The following is a 22,725-nucleotide window of genomic DNA, read 5'->3' as shown; positions in this document are numbered from 1 at the left end:
AATTAGCCCAACAAACAAGAAGAGCCGTGGACAACTTTTTCGTCGCACCGGATATCTTCCGACTTCTTACTTCTAAAATTCTGCCGTTTGCTTCTATTTCAGGCAGATTGAATACTGCGACATCGAGTGCTCTTAACAGTGACACAACGCCGAATACTCCCCAAATTTAACATAAACGGCGAATACCGGTATATTTACCAGCTCAGCTCTAGCGAATTCACATTGCCGTAAAATGTCCCCGTTTTTCGCTGAAAGATTTGCCTGTTTCCCATTTTGTGCTCAGGCCAAAACAATGAAAAGCACACTGAGAAAAAAAAAAGGCAAAAAGGATTCATCTTTTCAAAAAAATATATATAAATAAGTATGAACTGGTTGCATTTATTAAAATGATCTTCCAGCAACATTAGCATAAATTTATTTTGAGCAGTATTTATCTTGGCGAAACATGAATTTAATGTGTAAAACCAGTGTCCATACTTTATTTTGATCATTTTGCAAATCCTCGTGATTTTTTTCACATTCACGCCAGTCCTTTTCTTGGATGTTTAAAAAAAAAAAAAATCCTCCTCATTTACGCGCTGCGCTGCGATTTGAATGTCAAAGCATCCCACTCGGTTCCAGGTGGATGCTGCACAAATTTCCCTTCAACTAGCAAGCCGAAAAAACGCGTGACACCCTCTCAACTTCAAACGGAAAAATGTGACAGTGACTCGCGTGAACCAAACTCGGAGTGACAGTGTCGTAATTTTGCTTGTGGTACTTGCAGGGAAACGATACCGCAGGATGCAGTGATTTAAAAATAATTGTCTTTTTTTCATTTTGGGTTTTGTTTTTGAAAATCACTTTTCAGAGCAGGTTTGTTTGTTTTTCTTAGTTTATATTTTGTCAAGACCGCTTTGTTTTACTTGACTGTTTAATTAGTTTTAGTATTAGTTTTTTTTTTTAAACATGGAGTAAGATTTTTAAAAAAAACACGAAGTGAAGGTTAGTTATGTTCAGTAAATCAAACTACAACCGTCAAGCAATTGTTTTACCATCCTTGCTATTCCTGTTCGGACATAAAGCAATACAGTAATTAATACTCGGTGATGGTTAGTTTTAGTTAAGATGCGTTTTCATTATTTTAAAAGCATTTTCATTTTTATATTATTTCGTTGAGGAAAACGATCCATCCATCGAGACTGTCAGTGTGCAAACTGCCGCGTCACATTTGACAGGCCACGATTGGAGTTGGCTGTGATCTCTCCCACAACGGCACAGACTTCTCTGCGAAATTACCAACACTTGGCGTAGCGTTACGCTCCGCGGGGACTGCGATGACAACCAACGGTTAACAAGAAGACATCTGCTTTGTTACTTCGCGCCTCAGTAGAACCGGACCCTTTGCTGCTGTCATCCGATCGGCTGATCTTGCCGTCCTAATGATGAAGACCTTGTCAGACAGCGTGACTTTTGCGTGGAAACCCCCTTTGGGCAAGAGATGGCTGCCCGCATATCCGGTGCGATTCAACCTTTCAATTCAAATAATAACGTCCATCTGCTGGCTACTCACTCATGAGACCGTACCCCTTTTCCAGTGGCAAAAACACAAGACCTGTGTGTGTGTGTGTGTGTGTGTGTGTGTTTTCGCAGCAGGTGGAATGAGATGATGTACGAGAGCTCTTCAGCTGCCACACTCCATCGCCTCTCCAGTGGACGCCATCTTTGACACTTTGTTCCCCCTCCACCCCCACCACTGTGGCGTAAACGCTTTTGATGAAGTGTCAGGTGAGGGATCCAACCTGACGCGCAGACAACGAGGAAGCGTCACGCTAAGACTCGGAATATAATACAGTGGCTCTGAGTAACTTTCCCCTGCGGCCAAATCTGTTAATTTTCTAATTTATGATGCAATTTGTGTTTTTTCTTTTGATTTTTCTATTAAAATGATTTTAGTCCTTTTTGTCATTCTGATGTAAAAATGTTATAGTAAGATGACTTTTTCCCTTAATAGTTGGACTTCATGACATTTTTTTTCTTGTCATTGTACAAAGTTAATCTTGTAAAATGACCTTTTTTTCAACATAACGACTTCTTAAAAGATTTGAACATCATTCTCGAAATTTTGGTTTTTTTGGTTTCATTCAGTTAGTACCATGTCTTTTTTCTTCATTTCGTTCAAGTCAGGGTAACTCTTTTTTTTTTTGTCAAATTACATTTTCCTTTTTCTCATAACCTTGTGGACTTTATTCTCGTGGCTTCGTTTCTCAATATTATAACATTCTTTCTTTTCAACATTTGACCTTTTCTTGAAACCTCACCAACCCCACACCACCCCACCCCCCGCATAATATTTAGACTTTACTCTCTTGATATTGGCTGTTTCACATTTTCGCAAAAGCAGACTTTTTCAGCGCTGATCACAGCATCTTGTGTGCTTGCATTAAAACGTGTTGCGCGGATCCTCCACGGCCTTTATTTGCAACAAAGCAATCTCTGGCGCAGTCACAATGTGCGAGCTTCTGTCCAATTAGATCTCCTCCCGTCTCGCTGTGTGTCATTCCAATGAATGTTTTCCTCATCTGTCTGCTTTGCATATAAATTGCTAAAACGCGCTTTTGTAACGGCTGTCAAACAGCGCTATTCCGACGTTAGCAGCAGACGCCCATGATGCAACAAATATGGCTCACGCGTATACAGAATGAACACCGGGGGCATGTACTAAGTACTGCTATAAAGTTAAAACAAAATAGCTCAAATATGGGGCTCATAGGTTTCAACCCTTTCATACAACCTGTCAGCTGATAAAATGATAAGCTGTCCACTGTCGTAACCTCTGTCCCTGAAAGGGTTAATGGAGTCTTAATAGTATTGATGTCAAAGACTAGTCATTGTCTAATTTTATGTCTTACTGACCGTATTTTTGTCTTTGACTGTGTTGTCATGACAAAAAAAAAAAGAAAATTTGACTTTTTTTAATAGAAAATGAATGGGATGAAATCGTTTCCCTGTGGAGCTCCACTGATGGACAATGTTATTATGTATGTAAAAGTACCATTTTTAAAAATGTTACAGCTGCTCATGGCGTACATATGAGAAGTATTTAATATGATTACCTTATTTCTTTAGTATTACGATTTTTTTTTCTTGCAAAAGTGATTTTCCCCCTCCCACCATACACAAAATGACAACTTATACCTGTGCAGAATTTCCCCGATATGTGAATTTTCGTCTCTTATCTCCACTGTGGCCTCATTTTCATAAGACACACAAGGTCGCTTCAGTCAATTTTTTTATTTTAATTGGAAGATGTCAGCCAAAAGGTTTGTTGTGAATCTTTCAATCAAGTTAAACATGCTAATTACCAGAACCGCCTTTGTGCATTGCAGTATTTGCACAATGATTTTCATACAGAAACACAAACGAGAGCAAGGTTGTCTTTGACGAGTGAAATTGTTGCCTTTTGGGAAATGACACAACAGCGAGGGGCGAAAGCAATCACATGGAAGCTTTAATTAAGAGTCGGAGCGGAGCTGTTCGCCCCACGAAAACAAAGAATCTTAAGTGCTTCTTCATCTTGGAGAGCTCATACAGCTTTAATGATGAATTGGCTGATCACACAACACTAAAATGAGCTTGCTGCTATTTACTGCTGGTGCCGCGGCTGCTATTCCAAGACGCACACTCTCGTGAACTTTAACACTCTCGCATGCACACGCTGACTCACACAGAGTCTCTTTTTCCACAGTGGCAATAGGGCTGCACGATTATGGGGGGAAAAAAATTATCATCACAATTATTTGGATTGAGACCGAAATCAGTATGATTAAAACAATCATCCATTGATTTCAAAACTTAGTATTTAGTTGACGACTGAAGTTCAACGACTCAAAGCTATCATCATCGCCTCATGTCCATTCATCCCCGCACGCTGAGCACTTTATTCTTGAACACGCTTTTCTTTTTGTAAAGTACCTTAATTACTGGGCAGTCCTGTGGTCGGCTGGTTAGCAGTGTAGAGGTTTGATTCTGGCTCCGGCCTTCCTGTGTGGAGTTTGCATGTTCTCCCCGTGCCTGCGTGGGTTTTCTCCAGGTGCTCCAGTTTTCCTCCTTACATTCCAAAAACATGCATGGCAGGTTAACGGAGCACTCTAAATCGGCCCGAGGCGTGAGTGCGCGCACGGAGGGTTGTTTGTCTATGCTTGCTCTGCGATTGGCTGGCAACCGGTTCAGGGTGTCCTCCGCCTCCTGCCCAAAGACAGCTGGGATAGGCGAATCAGAAAATGGATGGATGGACCTAAATTACCTTGGACATATCCTCTGAGTTTCGAGCCTCTTGCATTTTCATTCTGCTACATCCACACCTGCTACATCATTAGCGTATTTTATCTTATTTTCACAAGCCTTGGGACTTAGTGGGCTAACCTGAGATCTTGTAAATCGATGTGTCCTTGAAGTTTGAGGAAAATTCCTTGAATCCTTGAAGACTCCATTTTAATATGACTTGAAAGGACAACGCGAAAATAAATCAGAAAGAAAGTCAACTGAGAGTAAAACAATACCAACGAAAAACAAAACGCGTTTTTATGCGTTTTAGCCTCTGGGGGGCAGTGTGGTGCCGTACATGGATGAAGGAAGAATGAGAATATCATAAATTGCAATTGTTTTATACAGGTGGGAAGAATTTGTGCTTTTGAGTAGTGCTCGCTTACCTGCGGGTATGTGTTTCCACAGCGTTTGTATTTAATTTGAAGGACTATCAGTCCCTCTGTAGATGCTAATTTCCTGTTGAGCAGAGGTCCTCCAATGACTTTAGCATTAGCGCTAGCAATGTTTTAAAAACAAAGTATGTTTTGAATTTAACTGCACAACGTGTTGAAATCGTATAGTTGTGTGTTTAATTCTTCACCAATCCCTAACTAGGGTTGCATTAAACGGCATTTTGCACGCCCGGTGTGAGCAAAATCACATCCGACACACACCTGCTACGCAAGCAATATGGTGCATTCAGGGTGCCTTCACAATGTCGGGAACTTGTAAGCGCACCACGCCGTTAGAAGCACATGAAACGTTTTTCTTCCATGATAACGTTTTAACGTTCGAGAGAAGCCAAAATCGAAATCACGATTTAGATTTCTTTTCATCGTTCAGCCCTTACTCATACACAAACTTTCACAAGCGCTATCTCTTTCACACACTCACACCCAAAGTTTCACTCGCTCTGTCACGTGCACACGGGACCTCACTCAGGTTCTCATAAGCATGCACTGTCACACGCTCACACAAACTGAACACACACTCACATCAACTTTTGCTCACTCTCACATCCACACTTTATCTCACATATGCACTCTATTTCTCGATCACACAAACACCTCGGACACGCTCTCTTTCTCTTGCGCACACAGACATGCTCGCAAACACACGCAAACACACACGCGGGTTCACCCACACTCTCACACATTCGCACCCTTTCTCTCACACTAACACAATGCATTTTTGTTTTTCCTGCTTTCACCAGCTCATCTCATTGCCTTTTATTCAGACTCATTCTCGATTCTCTTAGAAGTTGTCTTTGAAGACATTGCAGTGCTGTCGCTCTCCTCTTGTTCATATTTCTCCTCCAGATATTAATTTGACACTCGTGTGTGTGTGTGTGTGTGTGTGTGTGTGTGCGCGCGTGTGTGTGTGTGTGTGTATAAGTGTCCCCATGCCCTTGTGAGGTGTATTCAGCTGTTTATGCTTTCAGTAATTAGCAAGGCGGCATTCCGAATACAGTTGTCAGGCAGCTTCGGTCTTTATCACAACCCAGAGCCCCCCCCCCCCCACACACACAAACATACACACTTATACACACACACACACGCACACAGACAAGATAACATGCTGTTCTTTTAACTTATGTCCAAATTGTTGCGCATCTACTTTGCTTTGATTTGAAACATTTTTAGAATGTATGTGTAACCCAGCCTTGATAAGACTGTTATTTTATTGTTAGTTCTGGAGGGTGATATTTGTTTGTGATACTGCTGTTTCCGAGGGACAATGAACGCACCGCAGCGCTCGGAGCGAGGACCCGTTAGCGAGAGAGACAAAACATTCTCGCACGAAACGAAAGAACGATAAATGAAAACTAGTCCTTGAACCTCTACCTGTACAAGATAGTAAAGTTAAATCCTGTGGCAATCTTTCTTTTTTTTCTTCTCAAGGCAAGAGAAGGGTTTAGAAGAGATAACGTTCCTGGTGAGTGTTTTTTGTTGAATATGTCCGATTAGCATTTCTAGCATTCGATTTGTAACATAAAAAAAACAGTCAGGAATGAAGTTGGTGAAAATGGAGATTGTTGTTCTGTTGATATAAGATATAACTGTGCCGTTATAAAAGAAAGAAAAAGGGATAAACCATTGTACCGACGCGTGCGCTCCATAGCAAGTGTATTAGCATCGAGCTAAGCTAACGTGCTCACGGCGAATAGCGCTGTGGCCTTCGTTCGAGCCAATTTTAGAAAATCGTTATTTTCCCTAGCCGATTATTGCCACGTTTAGTGAATGCCTTGCGCACTTTGTGCAGGCTGTTTTTTTTTTGGGGACTCATAGACCATCAGAAGATTGGACTACGTAGTCTGGAGATTGGATGCCACGTGGGACGTTGGTGAAGGACATCTTGGACTTCAAAGCCACCCGTCCGCTGGAGGGTGGTAGGACAGTTGAAAGGATTTCCCTCTTTTTTTGTTGAATCTGAGATCTCAGTCGTTTTTTTTATGGGTCAGATCTGATACCAAAAAAACAATTGATAAGAACTGATAACAATTTAACTTACTGTATGTTTTTTTCCTTGTTCATCTTTATGCATTCTGGTTCAGTTTCCCATCTACTCCTATTGTAAATATTCACTCAATATATTTTTTTATAAAAACCTCAGTCAGTGTGTCTTCTTCCTGTTGGAGGTTTCCCCTTGACTCTAACTAGAGTCTGCTGTTGCCAATCTCGCTGTGACCTTAAGTAGTGCACCCTAACTCAAATAGATTTGATAGATTGACACACTTCCCCTTGACTGACAACTTAATAGAAGGGTGCCACTAGTAGCTGCACCTAGGGTGGCTACATATGCTTCAGTCATACATTCATACATTCTAGAAATGTTTCAAATTAAACAATTCAGTTGAAAATCTTCACATCTGATCAAAATGGCTGATCAATAGGAATCCACTGAGGACTGGATTCATGCTTTCCTATTCAAAATCAAATTGGGAAAGAAAAAAAATAGTAAAGTTCCATTTCAATTTGAGTCTGCAAGTGTTTGGACGTGAGCTGTGGTCTACAGCAGCTCCACCGACAGTGTGCTCATTGTGTGGAGGTGTTTAACTGCTCTCTCGAGTATTCACTAAAAGCCTGAAAAGAGCATTGGTAACTCCTTACCCATATGCGAGGGCATTACAGAAACTTTTTTTTTGTGACGATACCCTGTACACGGATTGTATAAAATGCTGCTGAGTCATTTTCAAAATGCGTCCATTAGTATGTGTGATGCCATGTGGGTCAGGGAGGCTGTGCATTGCGCTTGCCGGCGGCCACTCAGACGTGCGCATTGTGTGTGTTCACTCATGCAGGAAAGCCTCGGCCTTAGCGTAGCCGGCTGGTGAAAGAGGTCTTGTGCGTGCGTGCATGTTTGCGTCACGCCGTTGCACTCGGAAGAATGCAGTTACGTTGTTAGTATACATGGCTGTCACTCACAGAATATTTGCGGCAGAAACGTCGGAGCCGCAGAAGAAGAATCCAGTTGACGATGAGATACCCAAGCATGCGTTTATGGCTTTCAACTGTATTGACAGAGTATCAGGAAAACAACAACAGACACTACAGTGGAGCCGGGAGGGACAGCCAGTTTCAAAGAGGCTACTTAGAAGCGCTCTTATCGCAAGCGCACACACGCAGACATACAAACTTTTCATTTTAAAAATCCCGCAATTTGTGATCGTGGCTTTGTTATCTCGGATTAGTCGGATTAAGATCCCCGCGCCAAGCAAATGTGTCAAACGATTATAGGCAGGCAAGCTATTTAAGACGAAATCAACGGCCTCGTGGTGGAGTGACAGCTCGTTCATGCGATCGAGACGGAGGCGTCCTTCGAGGCCAAATGACTCACCTGGTGACTGATTCAACTTCCGACTCGATTTCTATGATTCCATTTCGCTCCTTCATTTGCGAACCATCACTGTAGCGTCTCCCTTCGCGTCTTTGATCCCATCTGAGAAGAAGTCAACCAGAAGTTTCCTGACGCCAGTCCGAAATGGGATGAAGGCGAGTTTGACGAGCGCCTTCTGGCCGGGGCCGATCTCGGAGCTGAGAGACAGAAAACGTGTTGTAGGTGTCGAATGAAGGATGACGGCTAATGAAGCTCATCGAGTCTGTACTTACTTCACCTTGACCTCAGTGGAAGACAATAGGCCGGCCCCCTCCACGTTGAAAACGCCCCCCTTCAGAGGCACCTTGAGAGGGTTGGTGAAGGAGATGGAGCAGGTTGCTTGCTGTCCTCGATAAGTCTTGCCACAAACCTGAAGAGAGACAATTGAACGATTGAAAAGCCCATAGGTAGATCATTTTGTTATGGTCATAAAGAATGGGCAGCAGGAAAAGAATTGACAACTGATTATTTGATCCCAAAAATATATATTGTGATGTTAAATGTCAATGGATGAAAAAAAAAGTTGCATTTATTTCTCCATCCATCCATTTCCTGAACTGTTTTATCCTCACTAGGGTCGCGGGGCGTGCCGGAACCTATCCCAGCTGTCTTCAGGCAGTAGGCGGGGGACACCCTGAACCGGGTGCCAGCCAATCGCAGGGCACACAGAGACGAACAACCATCCATGCTCACAGTCACACATAGGGACAATTTAGAATGTTCAACCAGCCTGCCGTGCATGTTTTTGGAATGTGGGAGGAAACCGGAGTACCCGGAGAAAACCCACCCAGGCCCGGGGAGAACATTCAAACTCCACACAGGAAGAAGGCCTGAGCCGGGATCGAACCCACGACCTCTGCATTGTGAGGTCGACGTGCTAATCACTGGACACCCAGGCCGCCCGACTTTTATTAATTGTATAATTCAATATTTTAAAGTTAAATATGATACGAGCCACTTTTAGTAAAATGAAAAATTTACTATAAAAATATATCACAAGAAAACTAGCAACTTGTTTGCTTTGTCACTGGTAACACAAAGGTCAGATGTAGAATTTGTTGTTGTTTTGAGTTTGGGATTTTTACCACACTGCATGGGTTTTCTCCGGGTGCATGGCAGGCTGATTGAACACTCTAAATTGTCTCTCGGTATGAGTGTGAGCAAAGATGGTTGTTCGTCTCTGTTTGCCCTGTGATTGGCTGGCAACCGGTTCAAGGTGTTCCCCGCCTACTACCCGAAGATGGCTGGGATAGGCTCCAGCACCCCCCGCCACCTTTGTGAGGATAAGCGGATCCGAAAATGGATGGGTTTTCACTACAAGTGAAAGGATTACCACGGTTGCATGTTGCCTGCGTGCGCTCACCTCAACAAGGACTTGAGGCATGACGGGTGACATTCTGCCCGTGGCCATGACGGGTCTCTTCAGTCCCTCAGCTGCCAACAATGCTGTCATCTTCAGATGTTGCTGTCCGGAGATGTACTTGACATAGTCGTCGAAGCCCACTCGCACCACCTCCTTGTGAACTGGACACATTTTGGTGAAGGTCAAAAGTGGGGGGGGGGAAGGCGCAGGACATTTTTTTTTTTTTTTTACATGCTACAACCTTGGTTGGCGCGCACAGAAATCTGCTTGGTTTCCCTCTGCACCATCCCAAGGTGGATACCGTTGTACGTTTCTGCTGTGACTGCCATGTTCAGATGAACGTCTGCGTTTTTTCTTCCGTCGTTCATCAACTGCACAAAAGAATCATTTGGTAAAATGTAATTTGGAATCATTTGCCAGACTGTGCATGACCATCTCCAGAGTGCACCAAAAATATTTACTCACTCTTCGACTGCCTATTACTCATGTTGTTTTTTTTTTTTTACTTGTTTGTATTTCAGATGCAGTCACTAATTTTCCCCCAAAAACCGATGATCCCCCCCCCAAAATTTTTGTGAATGGTCTTTCGGAGGAAAAGCCAGTCAAAAAGTGAATGTTTTTTGGGAAAGCCTGTTAAAGTTAAAAAATACCAAACAACAATACGTTGTGTGCCATACCTCGACAACAATGTCGACATCTGATCCAAACACAAGTTTTCCGGGTTTGACACTCAACGAAAATTTCTCGGATTCCGGCCTCTCGGGGGACGGCTCTCTGATTGCACGCTGAGCTTTTGCGTACACCTCTCTCGCATTCTTGGAGCCTGATGAAGAAAATTAATCAGCCCTTGATAATTAAACCGCGGCTACGGTGACGTGACATTTGAAGACACGCTGCAGTTAGGAAGCAAATTGGACACTGAGTGGAAAGTGATCTCGCACCAAAACGCGACACCATCAGTAGTCTGCTGCTTTAATTAATCCACTCCTTTACCGGCACAAACAAAAAGTTCAGGGCCTAGCCCGGATGATTTAGGATGAATGGGGCACAAGACAATTAAAATATGCAAAAATAAAACGTAAGATTGGCTCATACGAAGTGTATCCAGCGTGTGTACCTTTGGATTCATGCGCTGATTGTATTAATGACAACTGACGCAAAGCCGAAATATGTGCGTGATCTGTTTGTCCATGTTGGAAAATGAGTAATTTTTGGCTAACCTTCAGGATATTTGTATTGGTGAGTGACATCGTCTCTGCGATTGCCAAAAACACTTTTGGTGCTTATGTTCTTGCCGATGCTGAACTGGTCCACTCTGATCTGTAAACAACAAAGGCTCATTGTTTTCAGTCAAATGCGTATGAGGTTTTCTTGAGGGAAAACGAGGGGGGACACCTTCTGATGCTGGCCGTCTTTTTGGACCATCCAGTGGACGATGTCAGCGTTCACCTCCGCAAATACAAACGGAGCGTCATACTTGATGCCCAGATTTCCCTCCTTGATGGCCTTAACAGGACATGGACCACAGCGGAAGTCACCTAACAATCAAAAGGTCATTTCGGCATCAAATTTGAAGCAATCTTGATGATGTCTATGAATTTTGGTCAAGTAAATGATGGTAAAATGGTCATGGTATTTGGAGACCAGGCCAGTTCACCATCCATCCATTTTCTGATCCGCTTTATCCTCACAAGGGTCGCAGGGCATGCTTGGAGCCTATGCCAGCTATCTTCGGGCAGTAGGCGGGGGACACCCTGAACCGGGTGCAAGCTAATCGTAGGGCACACAGAGATGAACAACTATCCGCGCTCACACTCACACCTAGGGACAATTTTGAGCATTTTGTGAACCTGCCACGCATGTTTTTGGAATGTGGGAGGAAACCAGAGTACCCGGAGAAAAGCCACGCAGACACAGGGTGAACATTCCAACTCCTAACAGGAAGGGCGGAACTGGAATACAACCCACGACCTCAGCCCCGGCCATTTCAGCATGACAGTCAAATGTCAGCTGCCCACACCGAAGCGTCAATTGGAATCAGCAACGAATCGTCACTGCGACTGAGTCAAAAATGGCCAGAATCTCCTTACTCAGGTCACAAAAAAAAAAAAAGGGCTGTACCATCACTCAATTCTTGAGGGGTTGGGTCCAAAACCTGCCAGCCGTCATTTCCCTGTGGGAGGTCATCTCTCCTCATCCAGGCCTCAACCCAACAGTGGAAGTTCCTAAAACAAGAGTTTGAGAGACGCGTGAATGACAAATGACATCAGAACTAATTTTTTTTCTTTTGCTGTGTCCTACCATGAGCTGTCTGAGTGCCCTTTTTTAATATACTTCAGGTCTTCATCGAACAGGTAGTCCAAAGAAATGTTTCCGTCGGTGTCATGGGCAGACTCAAAGTTGGTAATGTTGCGTGCTGGGATTCCTAGGCAGCGCAGTACTGTACGAAGAGCATACAAAAATCCCATAACAGTAAACCCATAAAGAAACCGTGCTTTTCCATTGCACAACATGCAAATAGCAGCTTTCAGGCTTCTCCGAGTGCTAAGGTGACAACGCCAGACACCTTGACGGCTCACCTGTAGTGGTGACAGCAGCAAAGACCCAGCACTGGCCGTATTTCACCTGCCTGGCTCCGCCGTCGCTCCACTTTTGGAGGATGGAAACGCTGCCCGTCCATCTGTAAGGCGCCACTCCGTCAGAGTACGGCTCCTGCCAGCGGCCTTGCAACACACCCCTGTCGCGATTGGCATTCACCTGGACGAACATATTGAGTGGTTCGTTTTCGTCGTACTTTGACCTCAGGGTTCTCGGCAACTTGTCTTATTTTGTTCTAGGCAACCATAAACAAATGCTCATGTTCTTTTTTGGGGAGATATGTGTGTGTGTGGGGGGGGGGGGGGGGGTTCGTCATTGTCATCACCATGGCAGTGACAATCCTGCTGACGTAGACGGGGTCATATCTCTGCTTCAGGTCTTTCTTCGAGTCTCTTATGGCCTCACTGGAGTTGTCCAGGATTTCAAAACAAATGTCCATCACCTTGTCCTCAAACTGTGAGCACACACACACACACACATACGGTACACATGAATACGACGCACACAAACCAGTTGTGTGTGTATGTGTGTGTGTGTGTGTGTACCTGTCCAAAGTTCCAACGTCTCTGAGTGATGGCGTCCCAGTTGTCCATGTAAATGATGCCATTCTCATTCATAATATACTCCTGATTGAGCATCTCATCATCAAGATACACTGCATCATCTGTGGCACACACACACACAGATAGATAGATAGTTTTAAAAGAAGATTAGAATAGGTTAGGATTTAATGTGTCAGTGCATCGAATCCATGTCATCATTCCATTTTCAAATCTATGGAGCTACTACGTATAGCATCGTCTTTTATTGGAGGGATACATCTATGGAGGAAATGCCACATTTTCATTCCTAGGTGCATCAGACGACAGCAAGACACTCTTTGCATCGTACCGCCTCGAACGGAGCCGTATCATCTCGAATGGAAGCGTGATACTGCTGAACCGAAGCAAATGGAACCACTCCGCTTCAAAAATCCAACCGTCTTTGAATTGTATCGCACCCTTTGAGATGCGTATCAAATCATCTTTCATCCGAGCCGCGCACAGCCCTCGCTACATACACACGCATGTATACCCCCCCCCCCCCCCAGACGTGGTGCAAAACGTCATGATCGGCAAAATGAAAAGCAACAATCCAAATGCAAGTCGTTACAGTTGACAACTCGCGGGCGTGACGGATTCACCTTTGCACCACGGATTATAGAGCAGGTGGAACTTGGTCCTCGCGTCGGCATCCAGCGCGCGTCCGGTCGCCGAGCACACCAGCGACACGGCCAGACGGTGAGGGCCGACGACGGCGTCCGCCGGGCTGTACAGAGTCAGCAGAAGTTCATCGTAGGCTCTCCGCTGGGTAAAGCACCAATCGCTGCTTGCGCTTTTCTCCCCCTTCACGCTGATCGTGATCTCCTCTCGCTTGCCTGAAGAAACAACAAGTGAAAATGATCGTCGGGTAAAACAACCTCTGGATCCACCTGTGGCCATTCATACAAAAAAAAAAAAATGGCAGAGAACGTATCCCCAACAAATGGCCGACCCGCTCACTGCAGCCACTTGGAGATCAGGCTTTACTCACCAAGATGGAGCTCCAAAGCCGCCGTGCATTGGCGCACATCCCCGGAGCACTGCACCGAGATGGCGAAGGACTGACCCCTGCGCACAATCAAGCGCTTGAGGTCGATCTCTCGGGTGCGGTGAGCCGAGTTGTTCTCACGGCATCTCGGGTCCACAGCCACAATAGTAACTAAAGACAAGATGACGTTCGATTAGTAGTATGTTTTATGAACAAGAGAGACAGGGTGATGGATGGAGACTCACTTCTGTTTGCCATGGCGGGTCGTTTTCGGTGAAAAAGTTTGTGTCTTCAAGTCGCGTCACCCACTTGTCTCGTAGCGCGTCCCGGTGGTTTATTTATACGGCACAGGGCTGACCCTCCCACAATCTAAAACATATTCCTCGACACTCCAATATCCTACCCCCCCCCCCCCCACCCCTCCCAGAAACCTTGCTAAGCTTGGCGCTCGTTCATTTTAGTCAGTGTACGGTATTTACATTATATATCAATTCTTTCTGGGTGCTATACATTTACCCAGAAACTACCGCGATAAATGAGAGTATCGTTGTTGTTGTTTTCTGTGTTGCTTTTGAAATGCCACTGATAGATTGATGATGTTTGAGCAAAAATATTTCTTCAGTTCTCAAGGATATGGAAATGTAGAACAATAAAATATTTTGGATAAATGAAAATGAAAGGCTGCCCGGTGGTCCAGTGGTTAGCACGTCGACTGCACAGTGCAGAGGTACCGGGTTCAATTGCAGCTCCGGACTCCTTGTGTGGAGTTTGCATGTTCTCCCCATGCCTGCGTGGGTTTTATCCGGGTACTCCGGTTTCCTCCCACATTCCAAAAACGATCCTGGCAGGCTGATTGAACACTCTAAATTGTCCCTTGGTGTGAGTGTGAGCGTGGATGGTTGTTCCAGGGTGTCCCCTGCCTACTGCCCGAAGACAACTGGAATCGGCTCCAGCACCCTCGACGACCCTTGTGAGGATAGATTGGAAAATGGATGGATGGATGGAAATGAAAATGTAATTGAATAAGAAAGACTCGGGCTCAGTTTTTTTTTTTTTGTAAGAGCAGCATTCAACAAATATTAACACAACACATACGCCATGCACACTATCTGTAGTGGCAGGATAAAATGATATGTCAAATATGTCTATTATTTCCTTCCTTTCCTCCTTCCTTCCTGAACCATTTATCTTAATGTTTCTATTTTTTTTTTATTCTGTCAAGAATGTTACAACAGGACAGTTTTAGTACTGTATTAGTTTTTGTATTTTTTTTAAGTATGGAGTAATTGTCGAGCGTAACATAAAAAGAAAAAAAGAAAGCTCAAGTATTGCGTTATATTAAACTAAGCAAACTACAATCCTCAAAGGACTGTTTGCCCTTCTTTCTTCTGTACAAAACGTACGGCAATATCAAAATAAACACATTTAAAACGAGCCCTGAGAGCTCGGGGATGATATTAATTGAGAAAGACGAAAATGAAGGACTTTCTTGCGATAGTTATTACCCCCCCCCCCCAAGCATTTTCATTTTTATTTGGTTTCATAACTATGTTTTCTTTTTTTTTTCATTGTTAGCTTGCATTTGGTTCCAATGCGTTTGTGCTAATACTCTAGACTTGGAGTCGTTTTAGTCAACGCAGCATCATCAGTCTTCAATTTAATATGACTTGCCATCTTCATGCAAGAGAAAAATACGGTTCATGCAGATAAGTATGAGACTTCACATTAATAGTTCTGCTGACATTCTGCCCTGTTGATTTATTTGTTTTCGGTTTGGAATAGACTGAAATGAAACCAATGACTTCTGCTGTTAAATCTCTTTTTTTTCTTTTTACCTCATTTGACCCAACTCGCCTAAAAAAAAAAAAACTCACACACACTCACACACAAATCATTCGTGTCAGCACCTACTGCAATGCCAAGATTAAAAAAGAGCTCACTATCTTTGTCGGTCGGTTACACTCGCTTATAAAAAGATAGATGTTATATGTATTGCATGACACTTGTGATGGAAATGTCAATGAAAACATCTGTTTCTGTACTCCATACAGAGCAGCCACATAATTAGGTACACCATCACACAATCGATTGAGATCCAAATAAAAGAGCCGTATCAAATGCTAAATGGACATTTTGGACACCTTCATATCCATTCAGCAAGGCGACACACAATCATGACATAAAGTAAATATTTTTCTTAGTCAAAGTTGACACGTCACCAAGATGTTTATGCCGCACTAGACATTTAAAGGGTGACATCTGTTCTATTTGATTTCATTTTTTTACAAGGTCGCGGGCAGCTGTAGCCAAGGCTTACTTTTAGCTAAAGGTGGACCACGCTTGCGGTAGCACAGATACGCTAATTAATTAATTTTTTTGAAGCAGCCCATAAATTCCTCAAATAGAGTTCGGACTCGCACTCGAAATATGTGCTCACTATTTAGGTTCACACAAGCAAACAAATTCTGAATCAACTTGACTGCGTTACTCATTGTACTTTTTGCCCCAAATGGCATCACAGTCCAACAAGTGAAGCATCCAATTTGAACTAAATATTAAATGGTAAATGCAGTTCACTTATAGAGCACTTTATCTTCATCATACATTTACAAAGCCGCGTTGACTTATCTCATTCAAATTTAGCGGACTGTAGCTTACGTCGGCGCGTTTGTATCAAACAGCAGCAGAAACGTTTTGCTTTCTACTTTAAAATAGCTTACTTTCACCTCCACTATTCCACACCATACCGTGAACAACAGCAGAACCAAATGTTGTTTTTTTAATTTGGTCCCATTTTAAATCAATTTCTGTTGTTTTGTACAGGCCTCATCCTAGCTAGCATTAAGCTAGTTCGTCCTAGAAGCCGCTCTGTGGAATGGTTGTAGTGCAGTATGCTTTGTACCTGTATGTGCAAAAATGTCCGTTGTCAAAAGAGAGGGAACATTCGTCAGCACCCAACCCCGATATGATGACTATGACATGATATGTGATGTAGACCGTAAAAAAAACCTGGGAAAAAAAGTACATGTAATCTGATCACCTGTTGTTTTTTTAACCGTAATGTTGACATTTATTTTTTATTGTATCCTAAATACGTAATGTGCGTACAGATATTCCGTTAGTCCCTAAACCTGATTATGATATTGTATAAGACACATGTAATGCTGTGGCCAAAGCAATTTGGCAATTGAGTTATGAGCCTTGCTGCCACAATCTTATTTTATTTTATTTTATTTTGCGGGCGGGGGGGTCATAACTCTTATTGTTGAAATGAATATGGCGTGGGCAAAATCTACATCCGACATTTGAAGAGGGAGAGCGGCGAGACGCTTGACGCAAATAAAGAAAAAGATGGACGCCCTCTGCACCAAGTGAATGAACGAGTTGAAAATAATCAAGACTTCAACACAGAGGCTTGAATGTTCTGATGAAAGAGTGAGCGAAGGACGAATGAAGATTTGAAATGAGGAAGTTCCTGGAAAAACAAGATACCCCCCCCCCGCCTCCATGCACTAATGCCCACACTTTATCATCCCCCCGTCCTACTCTCACACCGTAAATACTGCTTTTTTTTAAATTAAGGCTTGTACTTTCCCTTATCCCTTCCTAATTTTCCAGAGAAAAGTCACTTTTTATAAACTGTAAATCTGCATGGTGGTAGGCTCATAATCATAATTATACTTCTTTATGAGAGAATTCTGAAGGCTGATTTGACAGCAGTTTTATAAGGTAATATTTCATAGACATGAACTTTTAGGCTTTTATTAAGCATCTGGGAAGGTAGACGTGCAAGTGTGTGTGTGGGGGGGGGGGGTGGCGGTTGAGGTCATTTTTATCCCATTGGCTTTCCTTTTTTACAAATTCATTGTTTGGCTAAATCTAGGCAAACTGGACTATGTTATTTACCTGTGATAATTGGTTTTCCCCAAATGGGAGTTTTCTTCACACACACACACACATACACGCACACATAAAGAATGAGTAATAAATGGTAAAACAACAAAGATGCCATTTCAGATAGTGGCAAAATAAACACACACACAGATGGATGTGTGAATGGAGTGACACACACAAAGTTTATGCCAGGATATAAATTTCCGACACAACATAAGGACTAATCAAACACACACATAATGGCTGTCACACAAATCCCGCATGATTTAGTCCCAGGTGTAATTTCACATTATTGGGAGGTGGCTATTCCCTGAAATGAGGTTTTCACAGCCTCGACGCCACCCTGGTTGTCCAAGTCGCAGTTTGAGCAAAACCTTCCTCAAATATGCTGCGTGAGCAGCACATGACTCCTGAATTCATACAAGCACGAGACATTTTTTTCAGTTGGCAGGAATGAATCAATTCTGGGCTTTTCACTTCACTTTCTCTTTGACTTTTTTTTTCACAGGACTGAAAGCAAAAGGAGCAGCTTAAAAAAAAGAACACAGTCAAAATATTTCTCATATTTTTTTTGTGTGTGTACAGTTAATTTTATTTTGGTTAAACGGTTGTTCATACTTCGTGTAATACCGCTGTGGACCAACAGAGGGCGACACACCGTAATATGGGACGGTGTACTGACTGAGAAAATATCTTTTTAATATGTTAGAATATCAAATTAAAGGCTCGAGGGGCTCAACTGGGGCTGCACAGTGTGTGTGTGCGTGTGTGTGTGTGAGAGTGTGTGTGTGCGTGCGTGTGTGTAAACTCTTGCTTTGGCATTGTGGACGATGCCGGTTTATACGGACCAGTAAAGAAAGGTGGAAACAAAGATCCCTGTTTTTAAAGGCAATGCGGAAGGGGCTACTGTTTAGTGAACAGCACTTTTCGGTTGCACTGTTCGAACACTCCTTTATGACAGATGGCCAGAGCTTCTATGCTGCACCCTGTTTCCAAATTTCAGCAGCTATTACTCAAAGCAATCATGGGCCAAAAGTGAGCTCCCACACATTGGCTGCCCCCCCCCCTCCCCAATGTCAGAGTTAGAGCCAGAAAACACTTTGAATCATGGCGAGTGCTCTGAGGTCACGACGGGCCTTCTGGCTGCCGCACTGCCGCCATTGATATCCCATTTTGAAACGGTCCCACCTCAGCATCCACCGGAGAGCCCACAGTCTATTGTACCCGCAGGCTAAGTTATTATTGTCGCTGCCAATTTTTTACTGTTAAGCTGTGGAGTTGCTGGCAGTGAGGTCAGAGCCCCCACATCAATACTGTACATAGTCTACACATCTTATACGGCCCACAGTTGACCTCAGACACCACAAATGCAGTCACTGGAGGGATGTAATAGAAACAGTTTGAAAAAGAGCAGAAACATCCCAAACAGAAACCAGGAAGGAAAGAATGAAAACACACTTTGCGTCATGCCTGGATTTACACTACACGGTTCAAATGACACAATATGGATTTTTTTTTTTTAAATCTCAACTGGCACAATTGTAATATGTCTCATGGTAGCATGAATTGAAAATAGAAATGTTTATTACAGCTCATTGACGTGTTTGTAAGGTACCGATGCAGGACGGGGGTTCAAATAGCTGAGTTGTTAACGTCAATTTGTTCTTATCTGAATGCGTGACACCAATATGGCGACGTGAACACACATTACAGACACACAAATGTCGCTACACAAAAAAACCTACACCAAACACATTTTCCATAAGGGCAGTGCGAAAGGGGTTAATGTTTACAAGCTTGAAGTCGGGTCCGGCTTTTATCGCCTCTCAACGACGGACACCAGTTGCCACCACTACTGGTGCAGAGAGTAATCCATTTACGATTTGCGCAACTTACGATTGTTTGTCATTGTTTACGGGCCGGTCGTATTTCGCAAGCTAGGCTGTTTCGGGCTCCATTTATTTCACTAGCCGCTAAACTCCAGTAAATTATGTCCGGCAAGAGAAGATCTCCTTTGTCCATGCAGAGCTATCATATCGCAGACTTTTCTTCAACATACAAACATGGGTGTTAATTTCATTTAATTACACTTGTTGAAGGTCAATATGGACTTTTTAATAATACTGTCTCCTGTACTTGAAACGAAATTCTTGTTTTCACTAAGGCATGTCAGGCTTAGGTAAACTATATTCCAAAATCCCCTTCCATCTCAGCGGTTACATTCCAAACCACCCCTGCACACGCAGGCAAGACCTGAGATTCAATCCCAGGACCTATCAACTGTGAAGTAGACAAGCAAACCGCTATATCACCACAGTGCCCATATAACCAATCAAACGTGGCGGCATGGCTCAGTGGTCAAGTCGTTTCCCAACCCAGACGTTGGTGGTTCCATCCCCCGGCCATTGGGACCATGTTGAAGTGTCCTTGAGCAACATACTCGAGGGAGAAAAATGATCCTTAAATGACAGCCCATTTACCATCACAAAAAAAAAACAACTTTCTTTTTTGAATTCTGAAACTTTGCAACCACAGTATCATCTTTTTTTGTGTGGTGCCCACTTGTTACTAGGCAGATTTGATCGAGCCCATTCATAACTGGCTCATTGGACAATTTGAAGAATATATAACTTTTTTTAAATTGAACTACTGAAATGTATTAACTGTTACATGTTATTTAAATTTATTGAGGCGCGCCTTCATCTATCGGCTGGCCGAGCCGAGCCAATGAATGCCAACCACTCTTCCTTTCTTCCTTGGCTCAGTTTAGCTGACTGTCACATGAATTTAAAAAAGAGACAATTTCTTTTTTAAAACAGTCAAGGTCATCATATAGAAAAACAAATAAAGGTGAGGCGCAAATGGAACATGTCTGCTGCCAGTCATCCCGCTGGCTCTGATCCGTCTGATGTCCCTCAGTGGAGGGAGCAAGCAGGTAAAATCACGTGGTGGTGCTGATTGGCAGACGGGCCAGTCACTCAAGCCGCTTTGGCATTTTAGTCAGGTCCGGGAGGGGGGGCAAAGGGGGGGGTCTGTTTGTTGCCGAAATACCTTCAATCAGACAGCAGCTAAACAATAACAATGTTTCATCACGAACGCAGCAAAGAAAAGGTACAGGGGAGGGTCGAGCGGGATAAACATTGTTCAAGTGAAGATGTGTTGTGATGACTTTTTTTTGGGGGGAGGAGGAATGCATGTCTTTAAGGTTCTGCGGTCTCATCTGCGACGCCTCTTCCTCCTCCCTCTTCTTCTGACACAAGCCCTCTCACTACTCGACATGGCCTTCCACGTTCATTAGCATATAAATGACTCATGCAAACACACGCGCGGCAAGGCGACACAACCAAGGCATTCACGCCGTCGCCTTGCAAGAGTGAAAGTCGAATATTAGGGTGTGTGTGTGTGTGTCGGCGCAAGCCTGATGAGAATGCTTTTAGGCTAATTACACGAGAGGATGAGGGTGCTGCTATTTAGGTGAATTTACTTTTGAGCTCAGGTGGACCAACACGTACAGATTCACTGTGCAGCGGGACAGAATGCTATCGTTGTGTGTGTGTGTGTGTGTGTGTGTGTGTGTGTGTGTGTGTGTGTGTGTGTGTGTGTGTGAGAGAGTGTGTACGTGTGTGCGCGCGCGCGCGTAAAGAACATGGTGTTCTTTGGTTCGGCACTCGTCCTGGTTAATTAGTGATCTGACTGCCCTCCAAGAATTTTGTAAAAGAGGCAGAAGAGACAGCGCCTTCCATTTTTTAAAGCCCCCCTCCCCACCCCACTCCCACCTTACAACGATTCAAATTTTAGCCAACAGCGCCCTCTGTGGCCACGCAGTGAAAAAACACCCAAGTCAGATTGGTCCATAATAGTGCAGTATTGTTACAGTATAATTACAGTTTTTAGGCTCCAGCAGACCCGCAACCCTTGTGAGGATAAAGCAGTTTGGATGGATGAAATTAATCTTAAAATAATATAAAATCTGTATGTAAGTGTGTATGTATGTATGTATGTATTTGTTAGTTTTTAGGGCAGGCGTGTCAAACTCATATTTGTCGTGGGCCACATTTTAATTACTGTTTCCCTTGGAGGGCCATTATGACTGAAACCAAATAAAAACGGTTTCTTCAACTATTGTTTAAGTTACTGTAGTGAGGGGTTTGCTTACAAAAAATGCTTACAATATGTCTCTTGTTCATTACATATGATAATTTAAAATGCCGTGCGAGATTTTAACAAGCATCATGGAAATTGACATGTTTGATTTGCTTTCACCGGCCACATAAAATGAGGTGGCAGGCCAGGTCTGGCCCCTGGGCCTTGAGTGTGACACCAGTGGTTTATGAACACTAAGCCTACTACTAAACTGTATTTCAATGGTGTTATCATGGTGGTACTTGTGGTGCTAAATACCTTTTGGGTGTTATTTGGTGTCAAAGTTTTGAGTACACTTTTGTAATACACTATATCACATGAACTATTATTATTATTATTATTACTATTTAAAAAAAAACCTTTTTACAAAATGTTCTCTCTCTCTAAAGATGGTGTTGCACCTAATGGATGCCTGGCACTCTTCACAGTCCGAAACTCGTTATTCATTTAATGTGCAAACATTGCCGTCACTCTGGTCAGTCTGTGGCGCAGAGACTTTTGAGTTTGACAATGAAAAACTTTGCGCACAAAATCACATGGACCTTGGCTGAGGACACACCACGCATAAACATCCGAGGCATAAAAAAAACTCCAGTAACCTTGTGTTTGCGAGACACTTTTACATTTAATTGGAGACTGTGCTAAGGTCCTCCTTGGCGCCCGATAGTAGCGAGGGTGTCTTTTTCCATTGATTTAATTTCACTCCTCAATTTAAGTCAGTCCTCAACTAAAGTGAGGTTGTTTCACTGGGTTTTTAATTTTATCACTTTTTTTGTGCTTTTTGTCGGGATTACACCTTTTGGAAGAGAATCTTATTTGGCCATTTCATTGGTGAGGGGGGGGGGGCAGGGGGGAGGCTGACGTATAAATGATAGAAAACAGTGATAGTAGAAATTAATCAAGTATCTCAGCCATCAGCTGAATGAATATAAAAGGAAGTCAGTGTTATTGTTAAGACCCACGTTTCCCTGAATGACACATCAAAATATTCAATA

The 22,725-nt window shown here is 43.2% G+C and overlaps 1 protein-coding gene across 1 annotated transcript; it reads right to left on the bottom strand.

Annotated features, from left to right (window-relative positions):
• Positions 1-7,770: 7,770 nt before the first annotated feature.
• On the bottom strand, positions 7,771-14,069 carry LOC147200060 (protein-glutamine gamma-glutamyltransferase 2-like). The gene is made up of 15 exons (XM_086119586.1): positions 13,939-14,069; positions 13,697-13,864; positions 13,308-13,541; positions 12,670-12,788; positions 12,450-12,578; positions 12,106-12,283; positions 11,828-11,966; positions 11,648-11,751; positions 10,922-11,064; positions 10,747-10,846; positions 10,204-10,349; positions 9,768-9,897; positions 9,527-9,687; positions 8,397-8,533; positions 7,771-8,321 (listed from the first exon to the last, which is right to left on the bottom strand). The coding sequence occupies exons 1-15, from the start codon at positions 13,949-13,951 to the stop codon at positions 8,177-8,179; spliced, it is 2,046 nt and encodes a 681-aa protein (XP_085975712.1). The 5' UTR covers positions 13,952-14,069; the 3' UTR covers positions 7,771-8,176.
• Between the last annotated feature and the right edge of the window lie 8,656 nt (positions 14,070-22,725).

This window comes from Hippocampus guttulatus, chromosome 9 (assembly GCF_054856545.1).
Source record: "Hippocampus guttulatus isolate MCC_2025c chromosome 9, RoL_Hgut_1.0, whole genome shotgun sequence".
NCBI classification, from domain to species: Eukaryota; Metazoa; Chordata; class Actinopteri; order Syngnathiformes; family Syngnathidae; genus Hippocampus; species Hippocampus guttulatus.
Note: the sequence above shows the minus strand (reverse complement) of the source record. Positions and strands in the feature narration are given on the sequence as shown.

Coding starts and splice junctions, on each gene's coding strand:
- LOC147200060 (XM_086119586.1), bottom strand. Junction 10,350..10,746: donor CCAATACAAATATCCTGAAG/GTTAGCCAAAAA, acceptor TTTCTTCATCAG/GCTCCAAGAATGCGAGAGAG. Junction 9,898..10,203: donor ATGTCGACATTGTTGTCGAG/GTATGGCACACA, acceptor TCTTTTGTGCAG/TTGATGAACGACGGAAGAAA.